The sequence below is a fragment of the Pseudophryne corroboree genome, chromosome 3, assembly GCF_028390025.1.
Source record: "Pseudophryne corroboree isolate aPseCor3 chromosome 3, aPseCor3.hap2, whole genome shotgun sequence".
NCBI lineage: Eukaryota > Metazoa > Chordata > Amphibia > Anura > Myobatrachidae > Pseudophryne > Pseudophryne corroboree.
In genome coordinates this window covers 85,716,902-85,741,875 of record NC_086446.1, presented here as the reverse complement: position 1 = coordinate 85,741,875, position 24,974 = coordinate 85,716,902, and the positions used below count along the sequence as shown (strand labels likewise).

The 24,974-nt window shown below is 45.2% G+C and overlaps 1 protein-coding gene across 1 annotated transcript in view; it reads right to left on the bottom strand.

Annotated features, from left to right (window-relative positions):
• LOC135057192 (uncharacterized) overlaps positions 1–24,974 on the bottom strand; it is a 244,293-nt gene that overhangs the window by 169,859 nt on the left and 49,460 nt on the right. The window contains exons 9-10 of the mRNA XM_063963087.1: positions 1,713–2,604; positions 1,480–1,502 (exon numbers count right to left, since the gene is read on the bottom strand). Coding sequence (XP_063819157.1) covers positions 1,480–1,502; positions 1,713–2,604 — 915 coding nt within the window. The remainder of the gene's footprint in view (positions 1–1,479; positions 1,503–1,712; positions 2,605–24,974) is intronic.

Below are 24,974 nucleotides of genomic sequence, written 5' to 3'. Positions count from 1 at the left end.
TTTTATGTTTTTATAAACTTTACCATAGCTCTGATAGTGCTATCACCATAATGCAGCTGTTTATACCTGTGTAGTCAACTTCTATATTTTTACCCCTATATCTGGATGTTACACTTCCGCAAATAGTACCCCCTGTCAGATGGTTCTTTCTTGGGCAGGGTGAACGATGCTTGGATCTATTCATTCAGTACATGTCTTATTTGTTTGTATGGCTTATCTCACACATTATAACGTTTGCATTATACACAGCGATTGTGCTGAACGCCCAAAAAGTTGTGGGTCCCAGGGACCCCTCACTTTATATAACTGGGTCCTACTCTGCTGTTTCTGGGTCACATCACATTATGAGGCTTGAGGGAAAGTAGGAGTTGGGACAGTGCTGGGGTAAGGTGGCAGCTTGGGCAGTGATGGGGCAGGTAGCAGTTGGAGGTCAGAGGGGGTTAAGAGCAAGCAACAGTTGGGGTGGGGAGGGGGCAAGTGCAGATAGGAGTAAGGACAGTGCTGGAGGGCAAGAAGGGGGATAGGGTCAGGCAATGCTGGGGCTAGGGAGATGGTTAAGGTAGATAGCAGTTGGGGCAGTACTGGAAGGCAAGCAGTGCTGGGGGAAGATATAAGCTGAAACAATACTGGGGGAAAGGTTAGGGGCAGGCAATGCTGGGGTAGGGAAGGGTAAAGGTAAATTGCTTAACATAGTAGTAGCAGCTAAACATTCACACACCCCATGCCCCACTACACCATAGTACACTGCATTGTTTTTGTTAGCTTACTCTGATCTACCCTATATTATTAGCAGCACCCCCACCTGCCATAGTAACAAAAGAAACCCCCCACCCACTTGTACTTAATTGAATCCTGTCAGGGTGTAGCCATCTTCCCAGCTCTTCATGTAATATGCCAGGTGCTGCCAGAGCCACCTTCACACGGGGTCCACCTTCTAAATACACTGCCAATGTACTATAATCACAGATGCTCTGCCGTGTAAGTCAAGTGCATGGACTCCGCTGTCATCACACATCACTGCCTGGTGCCTGCTGATGCTACCAGGAGCTCTGAGCCGCTGCTTTCCCACTCTGCCTGGAGCGGTACATTGGCAGGTAGGTAAGGACGTCTCAAATGGCAATTCCATGGGAAGACGCTGCCTGCAGCAATTGGATGGGGAGATAAGAGGATTCCTATTGGCTGATGTGCACACGGGTCAATGAGAGAAAGCACATCCTCTGGGTCCAGCTAATTTTCCAGAATGGATTCCTCACTGCCTGTAACACGTGAAAACGCACTATAGCGTGTATTTTGCAATCACTGCACCCAAGATGGCTGCCTCGACTGGTATGCCCATGACTGGGATGAAAAATACTTGGAACTGATTGTTATGTGAAGGATCTGCCTCTAGCTTTAGTCAACTGTAATTTTCCCATTTTATGAAATCTACTCCCAGGGTAACCTATGTTCTGTGTTCAAAATGGCTTCCTTGTCTTGTACCTTTCATGGGTGGGTTATGTAATCTGAGAAACGTATTAATCAAAATGATTCACCAACCTTGCATTAAGCTCATTATGTCTGTTCTGGTCACTTTTTCTTTTCTTTGTGCTGCAATACTAAACCCCTGTGGTATGGTTTTTATGCTTGTAAAGTGGCTTTGAGTCATACTGGAAAACAGCACTATATAAATAAAATAATTTCCCACATACAGAATATGAAAAATGACATCTCACATGTGACATCTGTCATGATTGACTAGAGCTGAATAATGTGTAAAACATTTCCCACACTCAGCACATGAAAACGGTTCCTCACCTGTGTGAAATCTTTCATGTCTAACAAGACCTGAAGTCTGGGTAAACTGTTTCCCACACTCCGAACGTGAAAATGGCTTCACACCTGTGTGATGACTCTCATGTTTAACAAGATATGATTTCTTTGTAAAACATTTCCCACACTCAGAGCATGGAAATGGCTTCTCACCTGTGTGGCTTCTCTCATGTATAATAAGATGTGATTTCCGGGTAAAAGATTTCCCACATTCAGAACATGTATACGGCTTCTCACCTGTGTGACTTCTCCGATGTCTATTTAGATGTGATTTACATGCATAACATTTACCACAATCAGAACATGGAAATGGTTTCTCACCTGTGTGAACTCTCTCATGTCTAATTAAAGTTGATTTATCTGTAAAACATTTCCCACACTCAGAACATGGGAATGGTTTCTCCCCTGTGTGACCTTTCTCATGTCTAATTAGAGTTGATTTAATTTTAAAACATTTCCCACACTCAGAACAAGGAAATGGCTTCACAAGGGCCTTAGCTGGCAGATGAGTATTGAGATTTGTATCCTGTGTAAAACATTTGTCAACTATAGAACACGGAGTGATTGTGGCTACTCTAAAAGCTGTACTGTGTGTAACAGTGTCTGAGTTATCAGGAGAACATTGCTCATGGTTAGAGGGGTCAGATGACATATCGGCACTGTGAGGTACTAGATGTGTGATTGGGGTAATGGGGATTTCTCCTGGATCATCCTGTGTGATGTTATCTTCTATTTTATAGTCTGGTGAAAAAATGAGATATTCTTCCGACATATTCCTGCTGTTACCTCCATCTGCTGGGAATAAAATAAATATATGTAAGCATGAATATAGCCCTATAGTAATTTTACTTTGTCAAAACAAATATGGTGAAATATCCCAAAATGACCATCAGATTGGTAAATTCAAGATGTTACAAGGTACAGACATACTGTATACTCACACATATACGGGTATATTCAATAACTGTCGGAAGCTGCTGTCATGTCGGAAAGACGTCAGCTTCCAACAGAAATAGGTCAGAAGGGGTTCCGACCTATTCAATAGGGGCTGATTTTTTCTGACAAGTTGGGAATTCACAACTTGTTGGGAAACACGTGGATTGGCGGAATAGATGCTGATCCATGTGCTTCTGTCGGAAATGGGGCCAAATCCGAGAGGTTTTGGCCCCCTTTCCGACAAACTCAATTCGACTTGAAAACAAGTCGGATTGAGGAGAGGAGCCGTGCTGCGGGGGGAGCAGAGATTAACGGCCAGCGGGGGGGAACTGGCTGCTGGGGGACATGTCTGCGGCGGGGGGAGGCGCTGCAGGGAGAGAGGGGAGCCTGGCCGTCCCCCGGCCAGGCACCTCTCCCTGCAGCTCCTCCCGCTGTCCATCGATCTCTGCGACGCCCGCAGCACCTCTAACCCTGCAGCGCCTCCCCCCGCCACTCAACACATGCCCCCCGCAGCCAGCCCCTCCCGCTCACGGCTGCAGATCTCTGCTCCCCTGGCCGCTGCTGTCAGCGTATCTGCAGCCGCTGACAGGACCCTGTGTATGGCCAAATCCGACAGTCTGATTTGGCCATCCATTGAATAGGGTTGTCGGATCCATTCCGAAAACTGGATGGATACGACTCTTATTGAATATACCCCATAGGGATTATGTTTATTTTAATAATTTGCGATGCTCGCAATATCATGACGGTATCATTTTTGTGTCCTATTCAGAGTTGCGCATGCAGGCTTACAGCAGTGGCTCCCTTCTACTGCACATACCAGGGCCAGATGCTGGAGGCCTAGAACAGGTGGTGCAGCTTCACTGAGTACACAGTGCATACAGATTACATGTTTAGATAATATAATAAGTAACCAAGTGGCTTGGAGCAGAGCAAGACACCAATGTATTGCATACACATAAGGCAGCACTGCCCAACATGAATAATTCTTTATTTGGGTAAGGTGAGGATTCAATGCTATGAATTTTGACTTTCAAAACACAAATGCAGCAGTTTAACTACTTGTATAAATGGGTGTGTCTTAAACAGTGTCATCCAATCAGATGCAGCCTTGCAGTGTTTTAGCAGTGGCAAGTTAGGTTGCTCCATTTATCTGAATTCATCTGGGGGACACTGGTAACAATGGGGTGTACCGGACACAGTGCTGTAAACTAAACACTTCACTGATGTCTCCTCCCATCTCTACACCCCTCCATCACCTGAGTCTTCAGTTTATGAGTAACTCAACTCATAGGAGAGATGTGATTCAAATAGGTATGGGTCATTAGGTCGACAAGATTTAGGTCGACAGTCATTAGGTCGACCACTATTGGTCGACATGCACTAGGTCGACATGGTGAATAGGTCGACTTGAACAAGGTCGACGTGAGTTTTTTTACTTTTTTTTTTTGTCATCTTCTTCGTAAAGTGACGGGGAACTGCAATAAATGGTGGCAAACTGCTCTAATCAAGCTGGTAACAATCCTCAGGTGCTGCGGGAGGGGTTTACTCTAGACAAGAAATACAAATGGGATTTTTCCCACGCACTCTGCTGGCTGTTAGTAAGAAGAACTATACACTATGTAATAATAGAAAATGTAGAGCTCTTCATTACATATGTTTTGCAAAAGATATGATAAGCCTCCAGGCCACTTCACGGCTGCTCTATTACTGGAGGTCCCTAACTAAGCATAAGTCCAGGGCTTGGACCCCACAAAGTCGGCTCAGGCCCGACCACCCTAGGGTAGCACACCATTGAAATACTAAAGTGTTAATATGTGTTAAGAAAGAAGCAGAAGCTATGGGTTAGAAAGTGCTACAGAAATAAGGGTATTAATAAAATACTCATAAGAGTAATATTAGTGGAAAAATAGGAGTGTTACATAAGTGCTAAATAAATAATATGGCGTGCTGCCCCAAGGTAGCCCAGTCACACCAGACCTGAGGGGTACCACTCCCCAAACTCACACACAGCATAGTAATAATAATAATCACTATGGGTCATACAATTGCTTGATGTACGGCCACATGATAATGGCACATACAAAACATATCCAGATTGAGAGCTAGCTTACCTGGAGGCACCCCTCTATCCTCCAAATTGCACCACAGGACCCAGCATGCCCTCCTAATGCTGGCTCCATCTATGCCTCTCTGAACTGCAATAAATGGGTCATTAGGTCGACAAGATTTAGGTCGACCACTATTGGTCGACATGCACTAGGTCGACATGGTGAATAGGTCGACTTGAACAAGGTCGACGTGAGTTTTTTTTACTTTTTTTTGTGTCATCTTCTTTGTAAAGTGACGGGGAACCCCAATTAGTGTACCGTGTACCCTTGCCATGCTTCGGACAATGTGCATCGCTCGGCTTCCGCTGCGCTCGGCACAGGTTACCGTTCCCAATTGTAGTCCACGTGGATCGTAAAGTATGAAAAAGTTAAAAAATGAATACAAAAATGTGAAACTCATGTCAACCTTTTTCCACGTCGACCTAATGACCATGTTGACCTAATGACTGTAAGCCGATTCAAACACTCTGAAAATGAAACAAAATTATGAGTAAGGGGGGCGAACACAGTGTCCCACATATGGATTCAGAGACACTGATTTAACGGTGAGGGCCCAAAATACACTTTTCTCTTTCGCATCTATATAAGGAACACTGGTAAACTTAGGAACATTCCAACTTGATGTCTAAACTGGAGTCATTAGATACAAACATTCATTTAGTAAAGTTGGAAAGTATGAGCAGAACACCCGACCAACTGTGTGCCTACATCGCCCTATGCCTACACCCAAAAGCACTCACTGAGTCGGCAGAGTAAGTCATTCTGAGATCAGTCACTGCACATACCCGTTAGATGGTAGCCTCACACTATCAGGCCACCAAACATTCCATTTCCAGACAGTCGCTCATTTGTATTAGAGAAAACATTAGAATGCTATCCATCTTCCATAAAGGAGATTAACTATCCACAGAGACCTATACCATATAAAGGAGTATGTGAAAGAGAGAAATACACTCACCATTTCCCGAACCAGAAAAACATCCTAGATAATCCAGAATATGGAAATAACCTATGCTGGCTAAAGGCCCGAAAAACAGGACAGCACTGTTACCATGATCAATCGTAAATGGAGACCTTAAAGCTAGGCCAGCCAATATAGACATCTGCCTGGCAGGAAGTGTGGCCGGAGAGACCCCAGCCACATGTGTAATGGCAGCCGCGGCACTGAAGGGTTTAACCCTTAGCTGCCCAGCGCCGTTATGAGGACAATGGGCACTTGACGCCACTTTTAAACATGCACTGGCACTAGGCGCCATCTTTAAATGTATTGTAGGCTCTCTGGCAATCGCGGCAGTGAGAGTGCAGCTCCCCGGTGCGCCGAGCTGTGTGTGTGTGTGTGCTGGGGGAGAAGGTGGAGCCGCTGCAGCCGGGAGATCAGCTCCCGCTGCAGTGCTCTGTGTGATGCCGAGCTCCTGGCGCCCCAGCACTACGGAGGTGGCTAGCCAGCTACCTAGCGGCAGAGGTGTGTGTAGGTAACTGGACGCTGGGACCGGGAGCTACGCTCTCGGCACCTCAGCGCTGCAGAGGCACAGAGCCGTGGCGGCAGGGATGAGCATCCCGAGTCGCCAAATTTCAGAAGAGGGGTGCGCCGGGCGCTGCGGCGAGGCCAACAAATGAGTGTCGCACTGGGGGTACAGGGAGAGCCTGCTACCTGGACCCCAGTGGCCGGCAGTGAACAGGCCGGCTGGAGGATGGGGGAAGCCAGCCCCCATACCACCAGCACTGAGAGAGCCCTATCAGCCAGGTTGCAGGGCTCAGGAAGCCCAGCACTGAGCACAGTGAAAAAAAAATTACAATGCTTTTAAATGTATACAGAATATATACAGTGTTATGAGGCACTGAGCTGGGGATAGCGGATCCCCCAGCTGCAGTGCCTGGGTATGTGGAGCATGTGCAGGGCACAGGCTCAGTGTATTTAAACAGAAATGTACAGTGTATTTAAATGTATGTTCAATGAAAGTGCACTTCGTTAGTTGTGTGTCACAGGAGGGGGGAATCCATGGCTGTGAAGGCTGTTGGATTCCTCCAGACCTTTCCCCCCAAAACGGAATGCCTTCTCTAGCCTTTCACATAAAAGTATCATGGGGAGAGAGAGGAGAAGCTCAGCTTCCCAACAAGCTGAGTGGTTTTCTGGAGCTCCATAGAGATCACACTCGGTGAGCAGAAAACCCTGACCGGGGATCTAGGCTGCCCAGCTCTGGAGCCCGAATTCAGGCTGCAGATGGTGAGCTAGGTCCTGGGCAGATTTCTGGAAGTAAGTTTAGGCGGGAAAACTTCCCCCCAGCCAGACTGAATGTCACCGGGGTGGATCCCAATCCTCCAGCATGGGAAGGTCAAAGGAGAGTGACCACTCCCCACTGTCCCTAGAGGACAATGGTAGATGTGCATGTGACCAAGGCATGCACAGCATATGGGTAAACAGTGATTGGTTGTAAACTACAGGGCGGACTCACCCCGTGGTACTGTGTGGAAAATGGACATAAAAAGGAGTCCTGCGAGCCTCCAGGGTGTTTTATACCATTTTCACTCTGCTGTAAACATCTACTGTATTGCTGAGCTCTTTTCAGAACTGGTTTTGGCAAATAAACATCATCTGCCTCAAGACGACCGCTTCATCTTGTGACCTGCAGGGCTAGGTGAAACCTAGCTCCATCTTCCGGCTGTCCAGGGTGCACCCAGTGTTTCCAAGCTCCGCCTCCAGCCAGCTACTGGGTAGAGGCCTAATCAAGCGACTAGTGGGGATTCGTCAACACCACACAGGGGTGGTAAGAAAGTGTGTCGACGCATACAGAGCAGAACCGTAGATCTAGACGCCACAGCTACAAGGAGTCTGCAGCCTAGTACCTGCCCACGGCGCAGTGGGTGGAGTCAGTAACAGGTGGTTACTGATGGTAAGCGGGGAATCCCCTAATTGGCCAGGTCCCGTGTGACCTAAAACTCCATTCTGTGACGGGGACGGAATACAAAGTGGTGAGGACTCTCGTACAGGACCGTCCGGTCACAGGAGGAAAAATCAATAAAATCTTTTAAGAGTCAGCAATGGCAACATCTGCAATGATGCCAAAATCCAAGGGTAGGACCCACAAAACCACCAGCAAAATATGGCGCAGGTTAAAATCCCTGTAATGGAAAAATATGAGCATGAGAAATAGAAAATGAAGCGGAGAGGAGAGAGTACAATGGCAGGACATCGCTCAGACACTGCCCAGAAGAAAGACAAGACATGACCAATAAGAAGTGTGAACCTGTTATTTTCACAGTCTTTTAAAAATATTCAGAACACAGTTTCCTGGACCAAGGTCTAAATTATAAACTCAAAGAGCCTTTCTGGCTCGAAAATCATGGGCAAACGGTCATGCCAATAAAACATGAGTTGCCAACATGTAAAAAAAAAGATTGTCTTGCCCATACAGTACCAATAGAAACTCCCACTTTCTTTGCTCGTCTTGTGTACAGTGCATCCGTAAAGTATTCACAGCGCTTCACCTTTTCCACATTTTGTTATGTTACAGCCTTATTCCAAAATGGAACAAACTATTTTTTTCCCTCAAAATTCGACAAACAACACCACCCCATAATGACAACGTGAAAAAGGTTTGAGATTTCTGCAAATTTATTAAAAATAAAAAACTAAGAAATCACATGTACATATGTATTTACAGCCTTTGCTCAATACTTTGTTGATGCACCTTTGGCAGCAATTACAGCCTCAAGTCTTTTTGACTATGATGCTACAAGCTTGACACACCTATCTTTGGCCAGTTTCGTCCATTCCTCTTTGCAGCACCTCTCAAGCTTCATCAGGTTGGATGGGAAGCGTCGGTGCACAGCCATTTTCAGATCTCTCCAGAGATGTTTAATCGGATTCAAGTCTGGGCTCTGGCTGGGCCACTCAATGACATTCACATAGTTGTCCTGAAGCCAACTCTTTGCTATCTTGGCTGTGTGCTTAGGGTCGTTGTCCTGCTGAAAGATGAACCGTCGCCCCAGTCTGAGGTCAAGAGCGCTTTGGAGCAGGATTTCATCCAGGATGTCTCTGTTCATTGTTGCATTCATCTTTCCCTCTACCCTGACTAGTCTCACAGTTCCTGCCACTAAAAAACATCACCACAGCGAGATCCTGCCACCACCATGCTTCACTGTAGGGATGGTATTGGCCTGGTGATGAGCGGTGCCTGGTCTCCTCCAAACATGATGCCTGGCATTAACGCCAAAGAGTTCAATCTTTGTCTCATCAGACCAGAGAATTTTGTTTCTCATGGTCTGAGAGTCCCTCATCTGCTTTTTACTAAGGGGTGTCTTCTCCGTCTGGCCACTCTACCATACAGGCCTGATTGGTGGATTGCTGCAGAGATGGTTGTCCTTCTGGAAGGTTCTCCTCTCTTCACAGAGGAATGCTGTAGCTCTGACAGAGTGACCATCGGGTTCTTGGTCACCTACCTGACTAGGGCCCTTCTCCCCCAATTGCCCAGTTTAGACAGCCGGCCAGCTCTAGGAAGAGTCCTGGTGGTCACGAACTTCTTCCATTTACGAATGATGTAGGCCACTGAGCTCATTGGGACCTTCATAGCAACAGATATTTTTATGTACCCTTTCCCAGATTTGTGACTTGAGACAATCGTACTTCAGACAATTCCTTTGACTTCATGCTTGATTTGTGCTCAGTCATGCACTGTCAAGTGTGGGACCTTATATATACAGGTGTGTGCCTTTCCAAATCATGTCCAATCAACTGAATTTACCACAGGTGGACTCCAATTAAGCTGTAGGAACATCTCAAGGATGATCAGTGGAAACAGGATGCACCTGAGCACAATTTTGAGATTCATGGCAAAGGCTGTGAATACTTATGTACATGTGATTTCTTTTTTATTTGCAAAAATCTAAAAAAATATATTTTTCACGTCATTATGGGGTATTGGTGGTCATTCCGAGTTGTTAGCTCGCTAGCAGTTTTTAGCAGCCGTGCAAACGCTATGCCGCTTCCCACTTTTGTTTGTTTACTATTCAGTCAGATAGGATACCGGTCCCTAATGCCTGGATGAAGTTGGTCTGACCAATCCCCATCACGGATGGTAGCTCCCTGCAGCCAATATTTTTGTTTTTATTCTTGTTTGTAATCTATTAAAGAATTGTTATACTTTTATAAGAGTCTTCATCTAATTGAAGGAAGATAAAGATACCTTGATGGGCTTAGAACACCGCCATCACGCGTGAGTACTGGTACGAACCTTTGCCACATAAAAGATACCTTTATGAGAGGATAACACACTATATTAGTGTAAGTGAGGTACGCACAATAGAGATTCACCCCTGCCATTCCTACACATCTCTTAAATTGTAATGGTAAAATGAGGAATAAGGTCTCGGCGTAAAAAGATACCTTGATAGGCCTGCCACCACCTTTGTTTTGTGTAAGTGAAGGTATGCACTTGTTTTAGGAGTACCATCGAATTAGATATTTTCTAAAAAAGAAACCTTGATGGGCTTTGAGAACACATTTATTTATGTAAGCAAGGTACATCTATCAATATAGATAGTTGGGAGGAAATAAATTGTACCTCTTAAAAAGCATCTTCCGAATAATCAAATACATCGGTGGTTAACCTATAATCAACCTTTTTTCCACATTGGTGAACCCATTGGAAGAATACCGGATTAAGAAAAAACCGAAGGGGAATAAGAAGAAAAATACCTGTTACATCTGATCCAACACAACATTCACGATAAGTACCGATTTTATGATCCTCTCAGCGCCAATTCTCCTCACCACCTTCTGTTACTTTACCTTTAGCTTTTTGGATCATCTGGGATTGATCCAGGTTGTAGGGGGAGGGCAGCAGAGATTTGAACAGGAGCGCCATCAAACTTCTCTTTAAATCCTGTTTCTTAAGCTAAGGAGAATAGACCAGGGTGACTTATTTAATGGCATCTTGAGAAGCTCTGAGAGTAGCAGAATTACCTCATCTTAAATTGGGACTACTTTAGGGCAGGACCACTAACTGTATACATGCACTCCCCAAAGCCTCTCCAGTAACGGTCTGAGGCAGAGCTACACATTTTGTGTCGACAGGAGGGCACCAGATACCATTTGTAATAAATATTATAAGCATTTTCCTTAATTGAGGAAGAAATTGTGGCCCTAGGGACCCTCTTGAGTAACACAGACCATGTATCTTTATCTGATGGACTCCCCAAACTCTTTCCCACTGAAGCAAACAAACAATAAAAAACTAGCGCTGCTGATGTTTTATAAATTATTAAAACATTAAAACAGTAGAACTTTCACAATGAAACATCTGATGGGGGAGTTTTAGAAACGAAATGCTTCATCCACAATCTGCACTCAAATGGCTCCACGTATTTAGAAAGACACTCACATCAATATTCAGCCTCGCGTTCCTATAAGCGTATCTTTATAGCTATAGGAAATGGCTGGTGCTCTTTTCAATCACAGTGAACCATAAGAATGACACTTACATTGAAGTTCAGTCTCGAGTGCACTGAAAGGTTTATTTTTATTTTTCCACTCACTGCAGACAGGAGACAGGCAGACGGTAGTGCTTAAAAATGTACACAAATTAATTCATGAAGCATAAAAACACACGAAAACTGCAACACACGTCCCGCAGCTGATGGATGGTCGTCACAGCATAAAAACTTCAACGGTTTCAAGGATTCTCTCCCCTTTGTCAGGGGAGGCTGAATATTGATGCAAGTGTCTTTCTAAATACGTGGAGCCATTTGCAGGCAGATTGTGAATGAAGCATTTCGTTTCTAAAACTCCCCCATCAGATGTTTCATTGTGAAAGTTCTACTGTTTTAATAATTTATAAAACATCAGCAGCGCTAGTTTTTTATCGTTTATTTGTTTGCATGAGTCCATATTTGGGAATTTTTGAAGGGTAAATTCCATTGATTTTAAACCAGCAGCTTTTCATTGCAGCGCAGGGCTACATCTAGTATATTTGTTGCAGTCTGTCCCACTGAAGTTCATGACTCGGATTGACTGTTTGACATAGATTAAAAAATTGTATAGAATAGAAATTATTCTCTTTGAGAGAGGCATAAGGACTCAATTAGGGTCGAAGGTCTAGCAATCAAGCTGAGGGGGAAGAGTCAATAAAGTGGCAGATCTAAATATAAGCAAAATGTCAAGCCTGAGGGTTGGGTTTGGATTAGGCAGGCGTTTGTGGGTGGAGCTGGCACAGAGGTAGTGTGAATGAAAGGAGGTGGCTTTAATCAGGTATAGTGCATGGATCTTGATAAATGTACTCAGAAGAATCGTTGTTGTTCCTGCAGTGATACGTCTGAAGGCAGATATAATATGAATAAAACTTTATTAAGAATAGAGTCTGTGGATTACTGCAGATTCTGTATGATGAGATCAAGATACCAGGTTAGCAATTGGAATGGTGACCAGAATGGAACCGGCTTGATGACCGGAATGGACTGGAGTGCTTACTGAGCTTGATCCGGAATCTTGACACTGGAAGTTCTGAAGAAAGGCAAAAGTTCATATAGCAATAGAAACCGGAATGGAACCGGAACGGACTGGAGTGCTGATCGGGCTGAGTCCGGAGCCTTGAGACTGGAGAGTCCTTGGAGATATAGCAAAGTACTTTACAAATTATCAGACTGGAACTGGATCAGATCGTATCTGGATCTCTGCATGTTACATTTGCCCCACCTGCAGTCCAACAAGGTTTTTTGCTTTGATTACAAACCTGAATCAGGGCCTCTGTTAAGAGAGGTTTATCTTATAGCCTGAGAGAGTACCATATTCAGACAGGGTTTGAAATAATTTGGGCAGAGACATAGAATTTGACTTCGGATAAGAACCACTTGGCCTATCTAGTCTGCGCATTTTTGTTACCTCAACCCTTATTTTATCCTTATGTCTATCTCATGCATGTTTAAATTGCTCTACTGTCTTAGCCTCTACCACCTCTGATGGGAAGCTATTGCATTTGTTCACTACCCTTTCTGTGAAGTAATTTTTCCTCAATTGTCCCCTAAATCTAACTCCCTTCAGTCTCAGTGTGATGGCCTTGTGTTCTAATACTTCTCTTCATATGAAGAATGTTTCCCTCCTGGACTTTGTTAAAACCCTTGATATATTTGAAAGTTGCTATCATGTCCCCCCTTTCCATTCTCTACTCCAAGCTATACATATTGAGATTTTGTTTAGTCTTTCTGGGTATGTTTTGTGATGTAGGCCATGCACCATTTTAGTTGCTAACTAAAATGTGATGAAAAGTTAAGGCAAGAAGAATGTCATCAGCAAGCAAGAATATCTTGAATTCCTCCCTGCCTAATGACACTCCCATAATAACTGGATCTAAGAGAATTTAAGCTGCGAGTAGGTTAATAACTAAAGCAATGATCAAGGGTGACAAAGGGAACCCTTGCCTGGTACCATTAGTAATCAAAAAAGGGGATTAAAGATGCTCATTCACAGAAACCCTGGCTGCAGTGGAGAAGTAAAGGGCCTGGACACCATGGAGAAAGTCACCGCCAAGACCTGAAGGCTCACCACGTTCACAACAAAAAAAATGTCAACTGAGCCAGGAAAGGCCTTCATGGTGTATAGAGAGAGAACCAAGGTTGGGTACGAATAACTGTTAACAGAGCAGATGAGGTCAATCACCCGCCTGGTATTGTCGCAAACCTGTCTCCCAGGTATAAAGCCGACATAATCATTATTGATTAAATTAGGTAATACTAGGATCAGGTGGTTAGCAATTATCTTAGCGACAGTGTTCAACAATGAGATGGGCCTGTAATTGGCGCAGTTGGAGGGGTCCTTCCCTTCTTTAGGAATAACAATAATTCTGGCCTCAAGGCATCTCTGGAGCAGGAACCCTCAGACATCACACTTCTGAACACTTTGGCAAGACTGGGGGACAGAACAGAATTAAATGTTTTGTAATAGGAGGTCGTAAAGCCATTTGGGCCTTATTAGCCATTAGGACCTTAATTACGTAAGAAACCTCCTGCAACTCAATCTTAGCACATAAAGGGTCAATGGCAAAGGAGGACAAGTTAGGGAGATGGTAGTGGGACTGAAAATCCTGTATGGAGCTTAGAGTAGGGGGAGGATTATTCGCTAAGGACATGAGATTATACAACCAGGCATAAAACCTTTGAAACTCATCAGTAATTAAAGTGGGATCATGGACAGTTCTTCCTAGGTGGGATTCAATTGACAGATTATTGTTCTGAGAAAAGTTGGAGCGTATCCTGAACACTAGAAGCCTATCGACCTTATCTCTCTTTTTCATAGAAAGTTTGGTTAAGGCACCTATTGGGGGACTCATCCACCTGGCAGCTACCAACTTGTGGTTTTCTACTGCGTCCAAGCATTTATGGAGCTTGTCTAACTAAGCGACTCCTTGAATACTGTATATGACCCTCGTAGCTCAGACTTGGTTCTCCTTGTGAAGGCCGCAAACATGATCAAAGACACCCCTAATGACTACCTTATGGGCATCTCACAGTAGCTGGGGGGAGATAGTGGGGCTAATGTTAAGGGAAAAGTATACTTTGCAGACAAAAGTGATTGGATACTGACAGCAAACAGATCAACAAGAGTTTATTGACGTCAGTACTTTGTAGGTCCACCATGTGCAGTAGTTACTGCAGACACCCTTCTTGGCAAACTCTTCACAAGTTCCTGGACAACAGCAGGTGGTATGTTTTGCCTTTCCATCTTAGGTACATTGACCGACTGCGACACTGAAGGTCAAGTCAGCCTAGAGCGCACCCATAGCTCCAATTCAGCCCAGAGGTTCTCAAAGGGGTTAAAAACAGGACTCTGAGCTGGCCAGTTCATCTGGGTTACTGAATTTTCTGTGTACCATTCCATCATCTCCCTAGATACATGACAGGTGCCATGGTCGTTCTGATAAAAGCATTCATTTCTGTAGAAATTACACAATGTAGGGAGCATAGAATAATCAAGAACATCTCTATACTTCTCAGAGTAAATGTGACTATGTATCACAACTAGTGGACCCATGCCAAATCAGCTGAAACCGCCCCACAGCATAATGACACCACCTCCATGCTTTAATGTAGCTACTGTACACTCTGGCATCAGATGTTCTCCTGGCAATCACCAAACCCAAACATGTACATCTCATCTGAAAAGTGTAAATCATGATCTGTCACTCCATTGTCCAGTTTTTAAGCTCTTTACAGCATCATGTTGGTGATTAGAGGTTAATGAGCAGCTGCTTGCCCATAATATTCAAGTGCATGGGCCTTCCTAGGAAGTGTTCTTGTCGAAACTAGCACATTAGTGGCCATTAGGAACTTCAGACGCCTAACATTAAGGGCCAAATGTAATAGAGTGAGAGTTTCAAAAAGTGAGAGATTTGGTAAGTGTTACAGTTTTTTTTAAAGTGGCAATCATTTACACAGCTAGATCAACCTGACAAATGATTGTCCCTTTAAAAAAACCTGAAAAACCTTACCAGATCTCTCACTTTCTGAAACTCTCACTCTATTACATTTGGCCCTAAAAGTTAAAGTTTTATAGCCATGGGAAGTTAGAAGACACAGGAAACAGGAGAGCAAAGTAGACCAGAGCCAAAGAACCGGATGTCAGCCACAGAAACAGAAAGAGAGAAAAAAGGGACGTTTTTGGACCAAAGGGAGAATTGGCTAGTAAGCCCAAAAGGTTCTGAAGCCAGTCATTACAACTGTGTGGGGGGTAGGTGTCCAGAGAAGGGATCACTTCATTATGTGGGGACACAATGAAAAAAGAAGCCCAGGGTGTGAGTACGGCTGCTAACAAAACAATGGGAGAAAGCAACAAATAGACAAGAAATTTGAAGGGGAAAAAAAAGGGGGAGGGGGAATTCGTAACCATTACTGATAAGGCATTGGGAGGGGAGCAGGTGTAGTGGGGAAGAAACAGAGATTATACAAGTGAAAGACAACATTAAGGATATCAAAACCATTCGCAAACTCACTAAGAAGACAACGTAGCATATGTAAAACATATACAGACTACAAATGTTAACTATGACAACTAGGCACTGGGGGATTAAGAGGGCCTAGAAAGTGAGAGAATTTTTTTTAACAAGCTATGGCAAAACAGAGCATAATACATTTGTTAAATGCATCAATAAAATAAGGAAGACTAAAATAAGAATTTACTTACCGATAATTCTATTTCTCATAGTCCGTAGTGGATGCTGGGGACTCCGAAAGGACCATGGGGAATAGCGGCTCCGCAGGAGACTGGGCACAAAGTAAAAGCTTTAGGACTAGCTGGTGTGCACTGGCTCCTCCCCCTATGACCCTCCTCCAAGCCTCAGTTAGGATACTGTGCCCGGACGAGCGTACACAATAAGGAAGGATTTTGAATCCCGGGTAAGACTCATTACCAGCCACACCAATCACACCGTACAACTTGTGATCTGAACCCAGTTAACAGCATGATAACAGAAGGAGCCTCTGAAAAGATGGCTCCCAACAACAATAACCCGATTTTTGTAACAATAACTATGTACAAGTAATGCAGACAATCCGCACTTGGGATGGGCGCCCAGCATCCACTACGGACTATGAGAAATAGAATTATCGGTAAGTAAATTCTTATTTTCTCTAACGTCCTAGTGGATGCTGGGGACTCCGAAAGGACCATGGGGATTATACCAAAGCTCCCAAACGGGCGGGAGAGTGCGGATGACTCTGCAGCACCGAATGAGAGAACTCCAGGTCCTCCTCAGCCAGGGTATCAAATTTGTAGAATTTAGCAAACGTGTTTGCCCCTGACCAAGTAGCTGCTCGGCAAAGTTGTAAAGCCGAGACCCCTCGGGCAGCCGCCCAAGATGAGCCCACTTTCCGTGTGGAATGGGCTTTTACAGATTTTGGCTGTGGCAGGCCTGCCACAGAATGTGCAAGCTGAATTGTACTACAAATCCAACGAGCAATCGTCTGCTTAGAAGCAGGAGCACCCAGCTTGTTGGGTGCATACAGGATAAACAGCGAGTCAGATTTTCTGACTCCAGCCGTCCTGGAAACACATATTTTCAGGGCCCTGACTACGTCCAGCAACTTGGAATCCTCCAAGTCCCTAGTAGCCGCAGGCACCACAATAGGTTGGTTTAAGTGAAATGCTGAAACCACCTTAGGGAGAAATTGAGGACGAGTCCTCAATTCTGCCCTGTCCGTATGAAAAATTAGGTAAGGGCTTTTATAGGATAAAGCCGCCAATTCTGATACACGCCTGGCTGAAGCCAGGGCTAACAGCATTACCACTTTCCAAGTGAGATATTTCAAGTCCACAGTGGTGAGTGGTTCAAACCAATGTGATTTTAGGAATCCCAACACTACATTGAGATCCCAAGGTGCCACTGGAGGCACAAAAGGAGGCTGTATATGCAGTACTCCCTTGACAAACGTCTGAACTTCAGGTACAGAAGCTAGTTCTTTTTGGAAGAATATCGACAGGGCCGAAATTTGAACCTTAATGGACCCTAATTTTAGGCCCATAGACAGTCCTGTTTGCAGGAAATGCAGGAATCGACCCAGTTGAAATTCCTCCGTAGGGGCCTTCCTGGCCTCGCACCACGCAACATATTTACGCCAAATACGGTGATAATGTTGTACGGTTACATCCTTCCTGGCTTTGATCAGGGTAGGGATGACTTCATCCGGAATGCCTTTTTCCTTCAGGATCCGGCGTTCAACCTCCATGCCGTCAAACGCAGCCGCGGTAAGTCATGGAACAGACAGGGTCCTTGCTGGAGCAGGTCCCTTCTTAAAGGTAGAGGCCACGGATCCTCCGTGAGCATCTCTTGAAGTTCCGGTTACCAAGTCCTTCTTGGCCAATCCGGAGCCACGAATATAGTGCTTACTCCTCTCCATCTTATCAATCTCAGTACCTTGGGTATGAGAGGCAGAGGAGGGAACACATACACTGACTGGTACACCCACAGTGTTACCAGAGCGTCTACAGCTATTGCCTGAGGGTCCCTTGGCCTGGCGCAATACCTGTCGAGTTTTTTCCCAACGGTTTATAACCATGTGGAAGACTTCTGGGAGAAGTCCCCACTCTCCCGGGTGGAGGTCGTGCTGAGGAAGTCTGCTTCCCAGTTGTCCACTCCCGGAATGAATACTGCTGACAGTGCTATCCCATGATTTTCCGCCCAGCGAAGAATCCTTGCAGCTTCTGTCATTGCCCTTCTGCTTCTTGTGCCACCCTGTCTGTTTACGTGGGTGACTGCCGTGATGTTGTCCGACTGGATCAACACCGGCTGTCCTTGAAGCAGAGGTCTTGCTAAGCTTAGAGCATTGTAAATGTCCCTTAGCTTCAGGATATTTATGTGAAGTGATGTCTCCAGGCTTGACCATAAGTCCTGGATATTCCTTCCCTGTGTGACTGCTCCCCAGCCTCGCAGGCTGGCATCCGTGGTCACCAGGACCCAGTCCTGAATGCCGAATCTGCGGCCCTCTAGAAGATGAGCACTCTGCAACCACCACAGGAGGGACACCCTTGTCCTTGGTGACAGGGTTATCCGCTGATGCATCTGAAGATGCGACCCGGACCATTTGTCCAGCAGGTCCCACTGGAAAGTTCTTGCGTGGAATCTGCCGAATGGGATTGCTTCGTAGGAAGCCACCATTTTACCCAGAACCCTTGTGCATTGATGCACTGAGACTTGGCTCGGTTTGAGGAGGTTCCTGACTAGCTCGGATAACTCCCTGGCTTTCTCCTCCGGGAGAAACACCTTTTTCTGGACTGTGTCCAGGATCATCCCTAGGAACAGAAGACACGTCGTCGGAACCAGCTGCGATTTTGGAATATTGAGAATCCAATCGTGCTGCCGCAACACTACCTGAGATAGTGCTACACCGACCTCCAACTGTTCCCTGGATCTTACCCTTATCAGGGAATCGTCCAAGTAAGGGATAACTAAAATTCCCTTCCTTCGAAGGAATATCATCATTTCGGCCATTACCTTGGTAAAGACCCGGGGTGCCGTGGACCATCCCTACGGCAGCGTCTGAACTGATAGTGACAGTTCTGTACCATAAACCTGAGGTACCCTTGGTGAGAAGGGTAAATTGTGACATGAAGGTAAGCATCCTTGATGTCCCGAGACATCATGTAGTCCCCTTCTTCCAGGTTCGCAATCACTGCTCTGAGTGACTCAATCTTGAATTTGAACCTCTGTATGTAAGTGTTCAAAGATTTTAGATTTTAGAATCGGTCTCACCGAGCCGTCTGGCTTCGGTACCACAATAGTGTGGAATAATACCCCGTTCCCTGTTGCAGGAGGGGTACCTTGATTATCACCTGCTGGGAATACAGCTTGTGAATGGCTTCCAAAACTGCCTCCCTGTCAGAGGGAGACGTCGGTAAAGTCGACTTTTGGAAACGGCGAGGGGGAGACGTCTCGAATTCCAATATGTACCCCTGAGATATTACCTGAAGGATCCAGGGGTCTACTTGCGAGTGAGCCCACTGCGCACTGAAATTCATTGAGAACGGGCCCCCACCGTGCCTGAGCTTGTAAAGCCCTAGCGTCATACTGAGGGCTTGGCAGAGGCGGGAAAGGGTTTCTGTTCCTGGGAACTGGCTGATCTCTGCAGCCTTTTTCCTCTCCCTCTGTCACGAGCAGAAAAGAGGAACCTTTTGTCCGCTTGCCAACAAAGGACTGCGCCTGATAATACGGCGTCTTATTTTGAGAGGCGACCTGGGGTACAAACGTGGATTTCCCAGCTGTTGCCGTGGCCACCAGGTCTAAAAGACCGACCCCAAATGTCCCCTTTCAAAGGCAATACTTCCAAATGCCGTTTGGAATCCGCATCACCTGACCATTTTACTGGTAGAATTGGACAACGCACTTATACTTGATGCCAGTCGGCAATTATTCCGCTGTGCATCATGCATATATAGAAATGCATCTTTTAAATGCTCTATAGGCAATAATATACTATCCTTATCTAGGATATCAATATTTCCAGTCAGGGAATCCGACCAAGCCAACCCAGCACTGCACCTCCAGGCTGAGGCGATAGCTGGTCGCAGTATAACACCAGTGTGTGTGTAAATACCTTTTTTGGATACCCTCCTGCTTTCTATCAGCAGGATCCTTAAGGGCGGCCATCTCATGAGAGGGTAGAGCCCTTGTTCTTACAAGCGTGTGAGCGCCTTATCCCCCCTAGGGGGTGTTTCCCAATGCACCCTAACCTCTGGCGGGAAAGGGTATGCAGCCAATACTTTTTAAGAAATTATTAATTGTTATCGGGGGGAAACCCACGCATCATCACACACCTCATTTTATTTCTCAGATTCAGGAAAACTACAGGTAGTTTTCCCCTCACCGAACATAATACCCCTTTTTTGGTGGTACTCGTATTATCAGAAATGTATAAAACATTTTCCATTGTCTCAATCATGTAACGTGTGGCCCTACTGGAAATCACGGTTGTCTCTTCACCGTCGACACAGGAGTCAGTATCCGTGTCGGCGTCTGTATCTGCCATCTGCCTGACGGCCTATGAGACGTCTGGACAGGCACAAGCTGAGTAGCCGGCTGTCTCATGTCAACCACTGTTTTTTTATATAGAGCTGACACTGTCACGTAATTTTCAACAGTACATCCACTCAGGTGTCGACCCCCTAGGGGGTGACATCACTGTTACAGACACTCTGCTCCGTCTCCACATCATTTTTCTCCTCATACATGTCGACACAAACGTACCGACACACAGCACACACACAGGGAATGCTCTGATAGAGGACAGGACCCACTTAGCCCCTTGGGGAGACAGAGGGAGAGTTTGCCAGCACACACCAGAGCGCTATATATGTATAGGGACAACCTTACAATAAGTGTCTATCCCTTATAGCTGCTTATATCTGTTATTTTGCCAAATAAGTGCCCCCCTCTCTTTTTTACCGTTTCTGTAGTTGCAGGATGCAGGGGAGATTCTGGGAGCCTTCCTACCAGCGGAGCTGTGTGGGAAAAATGGCGCTGTGTGCTGAGGAGATAGGCCCCGCCCCCTTCACGGCGGGCTCTTCTCCCGCTTTTTTCTGGAAAACTGGCAGGGGTTAAATACATCCATATAGCCCAGGAGCTATATGTGATGTATTTTTTGCCAAATAAGGTAAATTCATTGCTTCCCAGGACGCCCCCCCCCAGCGTCCTGCACCCTCAGTGACCGGAGTGTGAAGTGTGCTGAGAGCAATGGCGCACAGCTGCAGTGCTGTGCGCTACCTTATGAAGACAGGAAAGTCTTCTGCCGCCGATTTATGGACCTCTTCTTGCTTCAGCATCTGTAAGGGGGCCGGCGGCGCGGCTCCGGGACCCATCCATGGCTGGGCCTGTGATCGTCCCTCTGGAGCTAATGTCCAGTAGCCTAAGAAACCCAATCCACTCTGCACGCAGGTGAGTTCGTTTCTCTCCCCTTAGTCCCTCGATGCAGTGAGCCTGTTGCCAGCAGCTCTCACTGAAAATAAAAAACCTATTTAAACTTTTACTCTAAGCAGCTCAGGAGAGCCACCTAGATTGCACCCTTTTCGTTCGGGCACAAAATCTTAACTGAGGCTTGGAGGAGGGTCATAGGGGGAGGAGCCAGTGCACACCAGCTAGTCCTAAAGCTTTTACTTTGTGCCCAGTCTCCTGCGGAGCCGCTATTCCCCATGGTCCTTTCGGAGTCCCCAGCATCCACTAGGACGTTAGAGAAATTAGGGATCCAGATAACATATCAGACTATTAAATTACAACTGAACAAACAGGAGCTATAATTCACGCGGTGTGTGCCCCTGTAGTTTGCTGACATAACTGCACCTGTGTACCTGAGACAGAGGGGTCCGTCCAGTTCACCGCCTATACAGGTGTGGCTCCAGGCAAACAGAGCCAAGGGTGCCGGCAGGCAGAGGGTCCATGGGAGGTCTCCAGTGACCACGGGTCAACACTGGTGAGCCGGACAAGCAGGGAGAGATCCAATGGGACCTCGAGCCAAAATAGCGCCAGTACAGAGGAGTTCCATTCATGGGACAAGAACAGGTTGGAGCCACTGGGGAGGGGCTCAACAGGAGGTCTGACTCTCCCATAGCTCGCTAGTAGGTGTGCAACTGGCGGAGAGAACGGTAGCCAGCTGTAGCAGCCTCTAAAAGGGACATACAATTATCCCCGGTAAAACATTTTATCCCAATGTTTCACCCCTTTTTTTTTTACTGGATCGCCTGTAAAAAACAAAAAAACTCTTCTCCCAAAAAACACACAGGTTCAGTGAAACAGCTCCGTTTTCGGGGATTCTGCTTCGGGGATTCCGGAGGCAGGTGAAAAAAAATTCCTGATAAGCCGGTGTGTGCTGCGGCTTATCAGGGCTAATTAGCTAGCCTCCAACGGGACAATTAGCCCCAGTAAACTACCGGGGCTAATTGGATATCCCCCCTTAGTCTCAGGCCACATCGTAGCAGCAGGGAATTGCGTCCACCAACCTTTTCAAGCCACACACTTTTTTACATTTTGAAAATCTTTTTTAAGGTAGTTTCTTTATAGCCCCTCTCTAGGAATTTTACAGTCAAAGTTGGTTTGTATGCTTAACACGTTCCAGTGCCTTCGTTAGAAGCAGGTGTGGATCTCATGGGAAGTTCTCCTTAAATCTCTAATGAGCAGGTGTAATCACTAAGTGAATCAGGGTATCCAGAGTCCACAAAATAATGACCAGTTATAATGTGTTATAAATTCTTATCAATCATTTGTGTGAAAATTAGAAAACCTACAGCCAAAATATGAGACGGCACATTTTTGTTCTTTGCTGATTTTTGAAGGGATGCACACACCTCCTAGCTAGAGTATCGAACACTCTTATATGAATCGGAAACATGGTTACATCATTACCATAACGTTATCTGTTTTCGTAAAGTTAGGACCTGAAACTAATAACAGATGAGTCTATTATCATAAAATCTATTGACAAAGGCGGTGGGTTTATAATCCAAAACAGAGGCGATGTTCTCGCTGAGACCTATCGTCAATTTAATGACAAGGTTTTTTACACCATTTCAGGTTATGTCCAACCCAGAAATTTCAATTAGAGTTAAAAACCATATTGGATTCCACATTCACAGAAGAGAAGATATCCAGAGATCCGTGATTCTCTTCTTCTCCCACATCCAGTTTTTGCTACATACTACCACCTCCCCAAGATCCACAAGTCCCTCACTAATTCCACACCTCACTTCCAATCTTTCTTTTTATGTAGACTCCCATCTCTAACTTCTGTCTATCTCTCTGTGGTCACACATTAGGGAAACCACCCATTATCTTACATTAGTACATTCCATCACTTGGGATCCACATTGCTATTTTCTAATGTGACGTACAATCACTATATTCTGCCATTCCACATTCATTAGGGATTGAGGCAGTTTGTCACTATCTTTAGTCCCATAAAGTGACCTCAAAGAGACAGAATTATTTTATTTTTCAATGCATTATTTTTATTCTCAAGCACAATTAGTTCCTATTCAACCACTACTTTACATGAACACATGGGATGGCCATCAGAACCAGGTGCGCTCCGAGCTTTGCTAACCTTTATATTGGCTTTCTTAAAGAAAGGCTCACATGGGATGGTGAGTTTTCTGCAAACCTGGTCCTCTATGGCCATTACATCAATGACCTGTTTTTCATGTGGAAAAAAAGATGAGGAGTCTTCTCTCTTTTGTTTGGTATCTTATCCCTTTAACATTTCTTTTTCTAGCACCCAGATTTTCCTTTATCAATTTCCTGGATATTACCCTTTCCATCCGTGCTAATCAAATCATCACATGTACATATCAAAAAGGGGAAGTGGTCAGGAACACGATTGCTGCATCCTGGTGGTTAGAATCCCGATGGATCCCAAAGGTAAGTACTGAGGTTAGGTTTAGGCAATAGGGGGAGGATTAGGGTTAGGTTGCACGAGACGTGGGTTGAGGTTAAAGTACTTAGAGATCCATTATGATTCTGAATGTCAGGATGCTGCTGTTGGCAGTCTGACTATTGGAATCCTGACATGGGAATTATATCATCATCTCATCAAAGAGGTAGATACTAATAACTTTATACATTTTCACAGTAACCATTACAGAAAATGACTACAAAATAATCCTTCTGTACAATTACGATAGTTATATAGAAATTGCTCAAATAAAAAAAGATTTTGAAAAACATATAAAGGACCTCATGGACACTTTAGATGGGATGGTAATGATATCCCGGCGGATGGGATGCCAGACAGCGGCATCCCGGCCACCAGAATACCGTCAGCAAGGCGAGCGCAAAGAGTCCCCTTGTGGGCTTGCTGCGTTCGCAAGGGTGTCTATGGACACCCACAAGTGGGAATAGCCATGGCGAGCAGTGTCGGCAATCCCGGCTGTCAGGATTTGGACGCCGGGATATTAACTACACCCCCTACAGACAGATCATCATTACTTAATGTCTATAGCAGCAAGCCAAAATTGCATAAAACTAAGAGCGAATTTCAAGATTCACCGAAATTAATTTCTCAATACAATTTGGCATCAAAACAAATTATTCAAACTAACCAAAAAGTTATATTTTCATATCCCCTACTCAAATCAGCCGTAGGGGCAGGAACAAAGGACATATTTAAAAAAAGCCAAAAACTTGGGGAATTTATTTGCCTTAAGTTTTTTAGGAATAGCAAAAATAGGATTTTAATTACCTACCAGTAAGCCCTTTTCTCGTAGTATGTAGAGGATGCTGGGTCCACATTAGTACCATGGGGTATAGACGGGTCCCTTGGGACCCATGGGCACTTTGAGAGTTAAATAGTGTGGGCTGGCTCCTCCCTCTATGCCCCTTCTACCAGACTCAGTCTAGGAAACTGTGCCCGAGGAGACGGACATTCTTCGAGAGACGGATTTAACTGAACAGTGGTGAGATTCGAACCAGCACACACAAACAAGAGGAAAGCCATGCTAACCAAACTTGAACAGGAATAGCAACGGCTGAACCAACAATAATACTTAACCAAGTAACAGTGCAGAAAAATGAAGCACCGAGTGGGCACCCAGTATCCTCTACGGACTACGAGAAAAGGATTTACCGGTAGGAAATTAAAATCCTATTTTCTCTA